Genomic DNA, 14,000 nt, shown 5'->3' with positions numbered 1-14,000 from the left:
TTTGTATTTACCCTTTTGGTGTTCTCTTGAGTTTCCTGTCTCTGTGGTTTGGCATCTATCATTAATTTTGGAAGACTCTAACTAATCCTTCAAATATTTCTCCTCTTCTTTCTCTTTCTTCTCCTTCTGATAGTATCATATGTATATATTACACTTTTCATAATTGTCCCATAATTCTTGGATACCTGTCATTTTTATTCTTTTTCTTTGCAATTCAGTTTTGGAAATTTCTACAGACATTTCTTCAAGCTCAGTGATTCCTTCCTTGGCCATGCCTAGTCTATTGATGAGCTCATTAAAGGCATTTTTCATTTCTAGGTTAGTGTTTTTCATTTCTAGCATTTTCCTGTTGATTTTCTTCTTAGAGTTTCTGTCTGTCTGCTTATAGGAATCATATATTCTTGTGTGTTGTCCCGTTTTTCTATAAGAGCTCTTAGCAACATAATCATGGTTGTTTTAAATTCTTGATTTGATAATTCCAACATCTCTGCCATTTCTGAATCGGTCCCAGTGCTTGCTGTCTTCAAACTATGTATTTTTTTTTTGTCTTTTAGGAAACCTTGTGATTTTTTTGTTGTTGAAAGCTCCATAAGATGTACTGGATAAGAGGAATGGAAACAGTCTTTCGGTGTGAGGTTTTATGTTTATCTGGCTTTGCTAGGGGTTAGACATTGCTTATTGTGTTATAGCTCTAGTTTCAGAGATTACAATTCCCTCTTTTTTTTTTAAACAGTATTCTTAAATGAGGTTTGACACATGCAGTTTTTCCATTTGTATTCCCATTTTTATACAGGGAAACTGCTGATGTGGTGGTAAGGTGACTGTGGGGAAGACAGTGTTCTATAGTCTTATGGTTACTCTCAGTCTTTTGGTAAGCCTGTGCCTCTGGGCTTCACCTTCAGAAGTCCTTCCCAGTTTTCTCCCCATTAGGTAAGACAGGAAGGCTGGAGGGAGTAGCAGTTGAGTATTTCCTCTCACGTAAGCTGGTTAGACTCTGGTAGAAGTTTCCCTTCATAGCAGGCTTTGTTAAGAACAGAATGCTCTAGGCATAATTCAAAACAGCCACTTTTCCTTTCTCCTGCTAAAAGGATGTAGGAATTTTTGTCTGATCTTCACTGTGAGAACCTGGCTAGGTCTCCTGAAGGTAGAACTCTCAAAAGTATGAGGATCCCTCCAGGATTCCCCCCACCCCAGATTTTTTTAACTCTCAAACTTCCCACACAGCCTACTGCTTAATTGCCAGGATTAATCAATTCCCAGGCTTTCTTACCCTGGTACTTGTTCCCATGCAGTTTTCAGCTTCCAGGCTTCTGTTCCAGGAAGTTGTGAGTCTCTGTATCCACCTGTCTCTCCAATTTTGGGTACAGTAATTTGCCCTATGGCCTCAATTTTCTGAGACCAAAGAAGAGTTGTTGATTTGTTCAACATTTTTCTTATCATGAGGATGGGAGGGATGACTATCCAGTTCCTTACATTCTGGGTAAGAAACCAGAAATTTCTCTCCAGGTCATTTTGAAGTTACATTTTTGTCAACATAGGATAAGACGACACACTTTAAGTGTCTTAATAAATCTGCAACTTCAACATTCATGTGGATTTCCATGTCTCGTCTTGCCCTAGGCCTCACAAATGTTAGAGCTGGCCAAACCTCCATGCCCATAAGCCAGATGGAATTTCTCTGGTCCACATTTGACCTGATCTCTCAATCACATTTATCACCAGTGATGCCTATGCCTCACTCCCTGCCGTGGACCCTGTTCTTCTGGCCATTCTGTCTCAGTCTTTTGCAAACTCATCTTCTTCTACTTCCATTAACTCTTGTCTTTCTTCAAAGCTCTGCCCCAGGCTGCTCCTCAAGGACTGTACTCCAGTCCTAAAAATATAATTCATAAGTGTCAATTACCACTCATTAACCGTGTGTCCCGGGGCAAGGATGGGACCTTTCTGAACATCCATATTCTCATTTGGAAAAGTTCCTGAGTCGACTGAAATAATATATTGAAATGTACATATTACACATGTATTTATTAGACAGTCACTTCTCTCCATTTACATTTTGCCTTGGGACTGGGTACTCAGGTCACAGAATGACATGGAAAGAGTATACAGTAGAAATATCCTTTTAATGCTGTTGAAAAGAGTTTTGTAAAAGTCTAAGATCTTACAGTGGTTCCAGGTTTCCACACGGTCTGATCCTATCACCTCTTGTCCTCAACCTTTCCCACCATCCCCTTGTTTCCTCTCCAGTCACACTGGCCTCATGACCTAGGCCTTCTGCACTCTCTGCTCTCTCTGTCTGGAATGTCCTTGCCCCATATCCATGCCCCAGCCTTTACTGAGCATGACACTCCCCACCCCACCCCTGCCCCCATAACTTCTCTCCATAGCTCTTATCACTGACATTTAATACTTTTTACTTACTTACTTTTCATCATCCCTTTCTCATCCACTAGAAAGTAAACTCTATGAAGACAGAATTTTTGTGTTTTATTCATTGCTACATCCCCAGCATGTAAAACAGTGAATGGTACATCATGAGCATTTAATCAATATTTGTCAAATGAATGAATGCATTTCCGGAAGACTGACTGGGTAGTACATACTCCCTGGTCCTAACACATGATTCCTCCCAGAGGACTTGTATAATCCCCCCAGTCTGGGCTGAATCTTAAGAGCATGGCCAAGACGTAGCTCTCAAAGGTAGGTGATTGTCAAGCCCTGTGAGGGCTCAGCTGTGCCACATTCTCACAGTGGAAACACATTGGGAAACTAAAGAGATGAAGGCCTAAGAGCACGGAGTCCCACTATGATGACTGGAGGGATACAGAGTCTTGATCAGGGGAGGCTAGAGGGCTTCCCGTGCTCCCTGCAAAACTCACACTGTAAGCAGAGGCAGCTGCAGATCCAGAGAGGACTTTCAAAAACATAAGCCTTGTTGCAAAGTTCTAAAGAAGAGGAGGTCCAGGTTCTCTGACTGATAATGACAAATGCCAATTTGGGAAAGAAACTTACTACAGACAGAAGCAATTTCGATTCTAACCTGTCCTGCTTTGATAGGTGCTTGTGGCTGTGCCCTAAGTCTTCTATGGTTTGTTCTGTTCTATGATGACCCAAAGGACCACCCGTGTATAAGCATCAGTGAGAAGGAATACATCTTGTCCTCCCTCAGCCAGCAGGTAGAACACAGATGCTCCACTGTGGTATCTCCCAGATTCTGTGACAAATGAAACCGTGTTCCCACTTGTCCTGATGTGCTAACAGTTAAAGGGTTCTGTTTTTTGTTTTTGTTTTGCTTCCAGGTCAGCTCAAGGACACAGTCTCTGCCAGTCAAAGCTATGATTAAGTCTCCCCCAGTCTGGGCCATTGCTTTAGGTTCCTTTGCTTTTCACTGGTCAAATAACATCATGGTTTTGTACACTCCAACATTTATCAACTCCAAGCTTCGTGTGAATATAAAAGAAGTAAGTCAACCTGTGTTCTCCTTTTAACTTTATGAAGGACTCTGCTCATTTCTTTGTTTCTTATGACTCTAATCCTAGCTCTTGCTCGCCCCTACACTGTTTAGCTGACATTCTGTACCTGGAGACTCACTGTTTCCAATTCTTACGTTAACATTTCCCAGAACAAAGCGCGTAGGCACAGTATCTGGCCCTTCCACAACAGACACACTCATGTTCCCAGAGGTTCCCTACCTCCCATTCACTGAATGATCACTCTAATTAGTATTAGTTAAGGCTCAACACCATCATTCCCTACAGAGACTGGAATCCTTCCATGACATCCTTCCCAGCTCACAACCAATCTATTTCCTGGGATAAGGCAACAAGTCCTGATTTGAGAACCCATGACTCAGGTTTTGCTTTGAAAGGATGGGCACTCTCATTGCTTGTCTGACTTGGAAAACCACTCTTCCCTAAACATTATGTTCAAGGCCATAATAACCAAAAAGACCCCTGTAGAAATGGAATGCCCAAAGTGCCATGCATTAGCCAGCTTCCAATAACCCAGCCTCAGGGCCAGTGCTCTCTGATTCAGTGTTATCCTTCGTGAGATCATGGATGGTTTGAAAGGATTAAGAGCAGTGGTTCAAAACAAGCACCATATGAATGTCTGTAATCGCTGTCATTACTAGCTCTACCATCTTGCCTAGGGCCTGCATACCCCATTCCCGACTATAGTCTTCCGATCTTGATGCTCCAGTACTTTCAGGTCCTGTGACACTAGGAAGAGAACACTGGACAGACTCTGACAACTCTTCCTGACCCCAGAACTGTTTTCCTCTTTCTTATGGGTGCTGTGGCCCCAAGTGGGAATCCTGAGGTTGCACGTTGATGGCTGCTTATATGGCAATTACAAATTTTCAGTACTTAATTTTAGTGTCGGGGTGACTCTACCTATCATACTCACCCACATATTAACATTTACTTCCCAGAACGGGCTGCTGTCAGCCCTCCCCTCTTTGTTTGCCTGGAGCTTTGGTATCTTAGCAGGTCACCTGACAGACTTCTTCCTGTCCAGGAATATTCTCCGCTTAGTTACCATACGGAAACTCTTCAACACACTAGGTAAGGAACAGCCAGGATGTTCAAGCACCTTGCGGCCCGTTGCCCTGTCTTTGGGATGCCCGTAACTGTGGGGTGTGAATCCCTCCCCAGGACTTCTCCTGCCTCCCTTCTTCAGCGTGTGCCTGCTCTACTGGAGTTTCAGCTTCTTTAGCATTACCATCTTCCTGATACTTGCCAGTTCAACAGGAGCCTTCTGTATGGCCGGAGTACTCATAAATGGCTTGGATATTGCTCCCAGGTAGGGTTTTACAAATCTCTTTCCTGAACCTAAGCTCTTGAGGGTGTTTTAAGATTCCAACTATTTCTTGTTCATGGCCAGCAGGCCAAAATGCTTCCAGAAGTAGCATCAATATAGTTCATTCATATAATGTAAGTAATCATTAGATACCTAATGATAATATTAATGTTTGCAACTCATACATGCACACATATACATACATACACACACACATAGTATAGCTCAGTGATTCAGAGCACAGATTCTAAAGTCAGAAGGCCCAGTTTAATAACAGCATGACCACTCTCAAACAAATTACTTACCTGCTCTGGGCCTGTTTCACACCTATAAAATGGGAATGATAAGGGAATGCTTACCTCATAGAGTTATTAGAGGGTGAAATAAGTTAATTTAGGTCAAGTACACAGAATAGTGTCTGGCCCATAGCAAACACTGTATACGGGGTACCTGCTTCCCATTGTCCTTGTTATTGAATGTATGTTTATATATTATGACTCCTCATGACAACCCACCAGGGTTGGGTTAAGGAAACGGAGGGTCAGATACTTGTCAGCCTAAGATCTTACCACTGGTTTGGGATCTTACCTGGGAGTTTAATCCAGATCTGTCTGCAAAGATCTCTTGCTTTTACTGGGATGCTTTTTTTTTTTAAAGATACACTAAGTGGGGTGCCTGGGTGACTCAGTCATTAAGCTTCTGCCTTTGACTCAGGTCATGATCCCAGAGTCCTGGGATCGAGGCCCATACGAGGCTCCCTGCCCAGCAGGAAGCCTGCTTCTTCCTCTCCTACTTCCCCTGCTTGTGTTCCCTCTCTGTGTCTCTCTTTGTCAAACAAATAAATAAATAATCCTAAAAAAAAATTAAGAGAGATACACTAAGTGTGACTGATGGAAGCAGCCTGGCCACTTGCACAACTCTGGGGGCACTGTTTACATTATGCTTTATGGGACTAGTAGTCCTGGAGAACACGGATCCAGTAGGAACAGAATTCTCTGAAGTTTAGCAAAGCAGTGGCCGTGGGGTAGAGAGGTGAAATCAACAATGAATAATCTACTTATCTTGATTCTTATAAAGAGTCTTGTCCATTACATCTACACGAGGTGAGTGCCAGAGTAATGAGGACATGAGTTCACTTGTTTTGTTCGGTTCCAAGACCCTTCTTTAAAATGCCTACTGGTATCCCGATTACTTGGAATTATATCAAAATATATAAGGATTATTTGATACAGAAAGCACAGTGTCAACTGAGCCATATGCAGTTTGAAATCAAGAATGTATTCAGAAATAGGGGTGCCTGGGTGGTGCAATCGGTTAAGCATCCGACTCTTGGTTTTGGCCAGGTCATGATCTCAAGGTACTGGGATCGAGGCTCATGTGGGGCTCCATGATCAGTGCAGACTCTGATTGAGATTTTCTCTCCCTCTCTCTCTGCCCCTCCTGCTCATGCTCTCTCTAAAACAAACACATCTTTAAAAAAATAAAGAATGTGTACAGAAATAGAGAAAGGAAATTACAAGTAGCTAGGATTTACAGAGTACTTTTTATGTGCCTGTCATGCCCCAGTGTAAATGAGGTATTACCCACCTAGTATGGGTGGGGAAGCAAAAGACCAAGAAAAGAATTTATGTAAATCACACAGCAATAAGCACTGAGCACTACGTATGTCTGCTTCTGTGGCTGACTAGCTGTACTCACTCCATCAACAGGGCTATTTGCTAGCATCTGGTCAGTAGAATGTGAAATAATCTCAACCAGCAATGGCTTGAATTATACAGGGCTTGGTCTGAGTCGCATCATTCCAATGGACCCAAATTCCCTATCAGCCAGGTAATTGTAGTCAGAGAGAATAAATACACTAAGATACAAACTGGAAAATAATTCTTAGTCTCTTAAGCTAGTTCATCCTCAATCTTTAGGGCATATGTGTGTTATAGGTCAACCATACCTATTTGTATTGCTTAAACTATTGTTTATTAATGGGATGGAGACCAAACTTATTTAAGCAAGACATGTTCCTAATCATATACCTCCCTTGCCTATTATAGACAGCTCCCTTAGAGAATAAATTTCTAATTTGTCTTCTCAGGGAAATTCAGTCTTTGTTAGAACTAAAGAGTCTGTCAGGGATTACATAGGTTGGAGAAGAACAAAGGTGGCAGGAAAAAAGTTCTGGAAGGAAAAAGAAACACACATGTGATTTTATGAAGATACTGTTTGAGAAATAATATTGAGGGAGACAGAGACCTAAGAATGGAGTGGCTGCCATCACTTTGGTGGGCAGTAAGAGTAGGAAAGCACAGAGAACTCTGAAGAGTTCTGTAATGCATTAAGAAGAACCTGTCATTGCCTTGAAATTCTTAAATGGAGGCTCCAAAAAAGACTAATTGCTTTTCATTATTTTTAACTGATTGGATGGATTGTACACCCTTGAATTTCCCTCCATAGTAGGGTTCAGACATCAGAATCTTATTTGGGCTCTACTAAATCATAGTATGCCAAAATATGAAATCAATAAAAATTGATTGTCAATAAAATTGAAAGTCTACTTTGATGGCTATTTAAACTTCCAAAATGTCTCTTCGCATGGGCTCTTGCTGCTGAAGGATAAGCCAATTTAGAGCTCATTGTTGTCCAGAAAATTATTCTGCATTAGAACAACCTTTGTTTTCACTCTCCACATCACATACCTACCATTTGAGGACTGAATGGTATGAGGATTAGACCATACATAAAACGTTACCACGTTACCACCTACTCTCAGATCAGAAGAACTCTACCCTATGGATGAGTAATGGTTTTCAGAGGAATTGTCAAGGCACTCAGGCTTCTTGACACTGAGGATTCTGTTTATTTCTCTAACTACAGAATGAAAGTAAAATTTCATAGTAGTAGTAGTAAAATTGCTAAAACTAGAAAGGCAGGGAGGGAGAAAGAGAGATCTCTTAAACATAGCCATATGCAAAAGGCACATTGCTTTCAAAGAAGAAATAAGACTGGGAGTTGCCGTCTCAAGAGAAAAAAATGAAAGCTAGAAGCCAATCTCTAATATGAAAAAAAGAAAATCACCATTAATTAGAGGTCTATATCCAGCGAAAAGTTCCTTCAAGAATTAAGGTAATATAAAAATATTTTCAGGCAAATTGTGGGAATTCATCAGCAAAGACCTCCAATGAAAACTTGTTAAATGGGAATTTTTGGGACAGAGGCAAAATAATCACAGATAAAGCATAGAAATTTAGGAACAAATAAAGATAGATGGAGAGGGAAAAAAATAGAGTAAATCTAGTAATTACTGAATTCATAAAAGGAAAACAATACCTCATAGGATACAAAATATATGTAAATTAAAATGACAGTAAAAAGCACAAAAGATGAGATGATATAAATATGTGTCCTAAGGTGCTCTCATTAATGGGAATTTATAAAAATATTAAGTTATGTTAAACTGAAATATATCAAGAATACCTGTATTAATCTCTAGGGTAACTACCAAAGGTTAGTAAAAGTGCAAAGGAACTGATACTTTAAAAAAACAAAGAAAAAGAAATCAAGAACATTGTTTAAAAAGGAGCATAAAATAGGTGGAAAAAGCCAAATGAGGATCATTTTAAGTCAAATATATCAGAAAAACATAAAATATAAAAGGACTATATCTTCCAAATTTTGAGTCAATCTGAATGGAAATAAAAGCAAAAACAAAATGTAGCAGATTATAAACAAAATAAAGGAAAACAGATCAGTCAATCTAGACTTTAAGGCAAGATGCATTACTAGAGAGAAAGAATTTTTTAAGAATCACTTTAATTCACTAGAAGATATAATATTCTAAATTTCTATGCACCTAACATTTTACAACTGTAAAGCAAAATTTGAGAAAACTGTTCAACTTCCACATAGGATTGGGCAGCTGTGGATGACTGACATTCCAGCTGGGAAAAATCTGAAAAGACCAAATAAAATGCCAAAAGTAGGGGTGCCTGGCTGGCTCTCTCAATGTAGTGTGTGACTCTTGATCTCAAGATTGTTCAAGATCAAGGTTTTAGCCCCACACTGGTTATAAAGATTACTTTAAAAATTTAAAAAATAAAATAAAGTAGCCAAACTCTAAAAGTCATCAGATAACATCCAAGGCCTATAAGACCAAAGAAACAAGAGGATAGCACCTCTAAGGAGAGCTGACCATTCTCACCTCTTTTCCCTGGAGTCATCTGACAAAAGGCTGGTAATCCAGGTTTGGCCCGGAGAAGCCTGCTGCTCTGGATGGAGAAATTAGTGAAGCATTTGGGTTGCACAGGGCTGGAGTGATAATGTTAAAATTAAGGGAGCTTAAACATAAAGTCAATTTCTTTCTTTGAGACAGTTATTGAATTCTGAAGTTCAATGGGGCAAGTGGCCAAACAACCAACCAAACAAAACCCGCAAAACCAAACTAAGCCAAGACCATGAGAAGTATGACAGAATTTCCTATACGGTCTATACCAAGGAGACAAGAACTACCAACCCCTGGAGGGAACCGGTTGGATATACTGAGCTCTCCATTTAACAACAGGGAAGGCAATACCTAAGCAACTGGGGGGAAGGGTGACTACAGGTTTTGAGTCTTATCAATACTGAAGCCTAACCTCATCTCAGTTCATTCACCAATTAGATTAAAGTGATCCATTCCCTCCCCTCTAAGTCTATTTATTAGAGAAAAGAGTAAATCTTCTCTTACAAAGCATAACACATTCTTGAAGTCCCTAAACATCTTATTAAAAATGTCCTGCATTTAATAAAAATTACTAGGCATGACAAGGGACAGGGCCATGTGGTCAATAACTACAGAATGCATTAGAAATAGTCCTATAACTGAAACAGATATTAAAGTTATCAGGAAGAAAAACTTTGAAATATCTATGATTAATATACCCAGGAAACCAGGGGGAAAACTGAAGAAATGAGAAGAAAAGATAAAGAACTTGACCAGTATTAGAATCTATAAAAACAATCAAATGGAAGTTCTAGAACTGAAAAAATAAAATATCTGAAACTGAGATCTTAATAAATAAGTTTAATGACAAATTAGCCACAAGAGAAGATAAGATTGGCAAATAGACATATCATAAAGAAACATCTAAATTGAAATACACAGGAAAAAAACAAAAGAGCATAACAGAAGTGTGGAATGAAGTAAAAAGGCTAACAAATTTGTACTTGAGTCTCAGGAGGAAAAGAAAGATAAAATGTAACATAAGCAATATTTTAAGAGAAAACCGCCCCAAATAATCCAAAAGTAATGAGACACCAAGCCACACATACGCAAAGCTCTGTAAATTTTTTAAAACATGATGAAATGTAAATTATAATATATAATATATAAATACATATAATACAAAATATATAACATATTAATATATAATAACATATACGATATATAATACACACACACACACACACACACACACACGTGTATATATAGTAGGGATGCTAAAAACCAAAGACAAAGAAAAAAATCTTAAAAGGAACTAGGGCAAAAAGGCATGTCACTTTCAAGTAGCAATAATAAGCCTGACATCTATCTTTTCAACAGAAACCAAGAAAACCATAAGATATAATACGAACTCTCTACAACATGCTAAAAAAAAATGTCAACCTAGAATTTTATGCCTAGTGAAAATATACTTCGAAATCAAAGCAAAATAAAAATGTTTTCCGACAGAGAAACTGTCACTAGTGGATCTTCACTAAAAGAGATACTAAAAGAAAATGTTTGGGTAAAAAGAAATCCCTACTGAAATCTGAATATGATAGAAGGACTGAGGAGCAATCAGGGAGGGTGAGTATGTGTGTAATTACAGAGACTATTGATCTGTAAAAACAACAGAGAGTAACTTGTGAGTTGAAATGCATATCTAAACAAATTGCATTAAGGAACAAAAATACAGGATGAAATAATGCAAAGAGCAGAAGGGAGATAAACAGAAATGTTAAAATATTAAAATCTTAAAAATGTTCTAAGCTCTGAAATAGAGAAAATACTAAAACTATAATTCATAATAAACTTAAGTAAAAAGTACATGTTATAACATCTTCAATGTTTGAAAAGAACAGTTGAAATAATAGAAGGAAACCATAGAAGGAAAAATAAAATGGATGAATCTAGAAGAAAAAATGGCATATGAAAAAGTTCAAAAAGAAAGTAGTGAAGAGATAATCACAAGTATATCAGTAATTATATTAACTTAATACAGATGAAATACTCTATCAAGATTGTCAAAGTAAAAAATAAAGGACATTCTTCTCTATTCTGCAAATAAAAGACACACATTAAACATGAGGGTATAGCAAGGATGCAATGAAATACAAAGAAGTATTCTAAGCAAATATTAACCAAGAGAAACCTGAAATAACTATGTTAGTATCTGAAAAAAAAGGAATACTACTAGAAATAAAGGGTGTTAATTCATAATGGTGGAGAGAAAAATATCAGAATTATATCTGTTTGAATCCAGTAACACAGCTTTAATTTATGTTCACTATGAATTGACAGAACTCAAAGAACTAGACAAATTTACAATGTAGGAAGAACTTTTCAAAACCTCTTTCAAAAGCTTGGACAAAAAGTGGTAGACAAAATCAGTAAGGATATGGATGACTAGAACAGCAACAAAAATGAACTGAGTTGACCTGATTGACATGTGTGGAAGACCACACTTCCCTCAACAAGGAGAGGATTTAAGTTATTTTCACTTGCTTACGGGACAGTTATTGAAATCGGTGATATGCTGGGTCACAGAGCAAGCTGCAATGGATTTAAAATGCTTGAAATTATTCAGAATATATTCTTTGATCACAGTGAATTAAGGTTGCCATCAAAAGCAAAAGATACATAACCCCCATTGCTTTGAGACTAATACTTCAGTCAAAGGAATCACAACTGGAATTAGAAAATACTGTGACTAAATCATGATGAAGTAGGACATTTCAAAGCATATGGAATGCTTTTAAAATCATGCCCAGAGAGAAATGCATAGCTTTAAACATATGTATTGAAAAACAATTAAGTCTTAAAATCAATAATCATGTTTCTTATCTCAAGTAGCTAGAAAAACAGCAAATTAAACCTCCCCCCAAATTATGAAGATCAGGACAAAAAAATTATACATAAAACCATCAATGTCAAAAGTTGGTTCTTTGGAAATTAATAAAAGTTATGAAATGATGAAAACTGATTAAGAAAAACAGGGGCACCTGTGTGGCTCAGTGGGTTAAAGCCTCTGCCTTCGGCTCAGGTCATGATCCCAGGGTCCTGGGATCAAGCCCCGCATCGGGCTCTCTGCTGGGCAGACAGCCTCCCTTCCCCCCTCTCTTTGCCTGTCTCTCTGCCTGCTTGTGATCTCTGTCAAATAAATAAAATCTTAAAAAAAAAAAGAAAGAAAGAAAGAAAAGAAAAATAGAGAAAAATTATCAGTATCAGTAATGACAGTGTATTATGGTAAGTTTAGAGTATGAAAAAGAAATAACAGAATATTATGAGCAACTTCCTGCCAGTAAGTCTGACAATTTAGATGAAATTGAAATGTCCATCAACACACATATACACAGTCATAAATATAACTTTTAATATTTTTATGGGGAAAGGGATTGATGAAGGCAAATGTGACAGAGGCTCACAAAAGGCATATGTAGCCCAATTCCCACAAAAACCCTAGGGGTCCTATTGCTAAAATGAAAAGGGGAACTATAAATTCTGGGGACAACTGGTGGTTTCGGTACCAATCTACATCTGTTGTTGCTAATAACCATAAATGTTCTTCTTTATATATTAGAACACACTCTCCAGCTCCCCCTAAAAATCAGATCAAATTTCCACCCAGTGACCTCATACAGCTCAACATGCAGGGATTCTCAGTCTGTATGTGATGCCTCTCTGATTAAGGGACAGAGAAACTAATAGACAAACTACCACCTCCTGTACTTAATAGGTAAAGGCAGAATAGGAATAAAATAGGCCTAGGGAAATGAAATGAATAGAACAAAACAAAACAAAAAACCCTCACTCTTGGAAGAAAAGGAAACAGAACCTTTAATGGTGAAATCTGTCAAACAGGAAAGGCAAAGACTCCCCACCCCACCCCGCGCGCCTGGAGAGAACTAATCTCTTGGTAAGACAGAGATTCTGCTCTCCAAAAGGCACCTCCTTGTTCTCTATGGCTGATGGATTTGGCCCTTACTCTATTGATCATTCTCCGTGGTTTTCCCTGCTTTCTGCTGAGCGGGGTTTGGGTACCCAGGACTGGCCACGGACAGTTGCTTGGACGCTAAGCTTCCGGCTTCCTCATCCATGTACTGGGAGCAATCACTGTGACCAGTAGCTCTGGGACTGTGGGAAGAGAAGGGGTGAACAGAGTCCTTCACTTTTGTATTGACTCTAAACCAGTTTCTATCACCAGTAAACATCACCTTGATTTTCTCAACTGGATTCACAGATTTCCTAATTGTGCTGGCTTTCACTCCACTAGGCTCTCACTCTTAATTTCTGAATCGTTTTTACTGTTAAAGCCAACCTTTCCAACTTTGTACTGAAACTGGAAAGTTACCTCCATACACATCATTTTTCGACATTTTAATGGAATTTGAGAGAGGATGCAAAATTCAGGAAATCAAGAGTTACCGCTCTCTCATTTTGTTCGGTTGGCTTTTCCTGCAGCATGTGTCTGACTTTATATCTGTGTCCTGTCGTTCTTTTTTGCATAGTTATTACGGATTTCTTAAAGGAGTTACAACTTTAATTGGGATGATAGGAGGACTAACTTCTTCTACTCTGTGTGGCGTGATCCTTAATCAGGTAAGAAAGCTCCAGGCATGGGTGGTTGCTTTTCTAATATTACTTATACAGAGAAAGAAAGCAATATATACACATACAATTGTAGATGTGACATCAGCAGGAGATGAGTAATGAGATATTCGCTCACATTAACCTTAGTCATATCAGGCATCCCTCCAAATCTACAGATAATGTAATTTCTTTCTCATTGGATATCAAGTAGTTGTGCTGGGAACATTTTAGTCATTGGTCTTGGGAACAGAAAAGAACCTCTGTGATTTTTAACAATGAGCATGTGGCTTGATCCAAACAGGAATTTGGCTAGGTGAATGGTAACATAAGTAACAAGATGCAGTTTTGTTAGAAAAGGAATGAAAAATCAGGAGCAAAT

At 38.5% G+C, this 14,000-nt stretch overlaps 2 protein-coding genes across 9 annotated transcripts in view; one reads left to right on the top strand and one right to left on the bottom strand.

Annotated features, from left to right (window-relative positions):
- LOC116870028 (histone H2B type 1-A) overlaps positions 1 to 14,000 on the bottom strand; it is a 384,027-nt gene that overhangs the window by 302,452 nt on the left and 67,575 nt on the right. Inside the window, exon 2 of one of the 3 annotated variants that reach the window (XM_032861726.1) lies at positions 5,350 to 5,356. The exons of the other annotated variants lie outside the window; for them this stretch is intronic. The gene's annotated coding sequence lies outside the window, so the exon portion shown is untranslated. The remainder of the gene's footprint in view (positions 1 to 5,349; positions 5,357 to 14,000) is intronic. 3 annotated transcript variants of the gene reach the window in all.
- SLC17A1 (solute carrier family 17 member 1) overlaps positions 1 to 14,000 on the top strand; it is a 37,817-nt gene that overhangs the window by 12,022 nt on the left and 11,795 nt on the right. For 5 of the 6 annotated variants that reach the window (XM_032861682.1, XM_032861686.1, XM_032861684.1 and 2 more), the window contains exons 6-10: positions 3,058 to 3,176; positions 3,300 to 3,461; positions 4,433 to 4,565; positions 4,656 to 4,803; positions 13,540 to 13,630. In XM_032861682.1, the coding sequence (XP_032717573.1) occupies positions 3,058 to 3,176; positions 3,300 to 3,461; positions 4,433 to 4,565; positions 4,656 to 4,803; positions 13,540 to 13,630 (653 nt within the window). The remainder of the gene's footprint in view (positions 1 to 3,057; positions 3,177 to 3,299; positions 3,462 to 4,432; positions 4,566 to 4,655; positions 4,804 to 13,539; positions 13,631 to 14,000) is intronic. The other variant, XM_032861688.1, reaches the window with a different exon arrangement.

The sequence above is a fragment of the Lontra canadensis genome, unplaced genomic scaffold (genome assembly GCF_010015895.1).
Source record: "Lontra canadensis isolate GAN:19392208 unplaced genomic scaffold, GSC_riverotter_1.0 scaffold21, whole genome shotgun sequence".
Taxonomy (NCBI): Eukaryota; Metazoa; Chordata; class Mammalia; order Carnivora; family Mustelidae; genus Lontra; species Lontra canadensis.
Note: the sequence above shows the minus strand (reverse complement) of the source record. Positions and strands in the feature narration are given on the sequence as shown.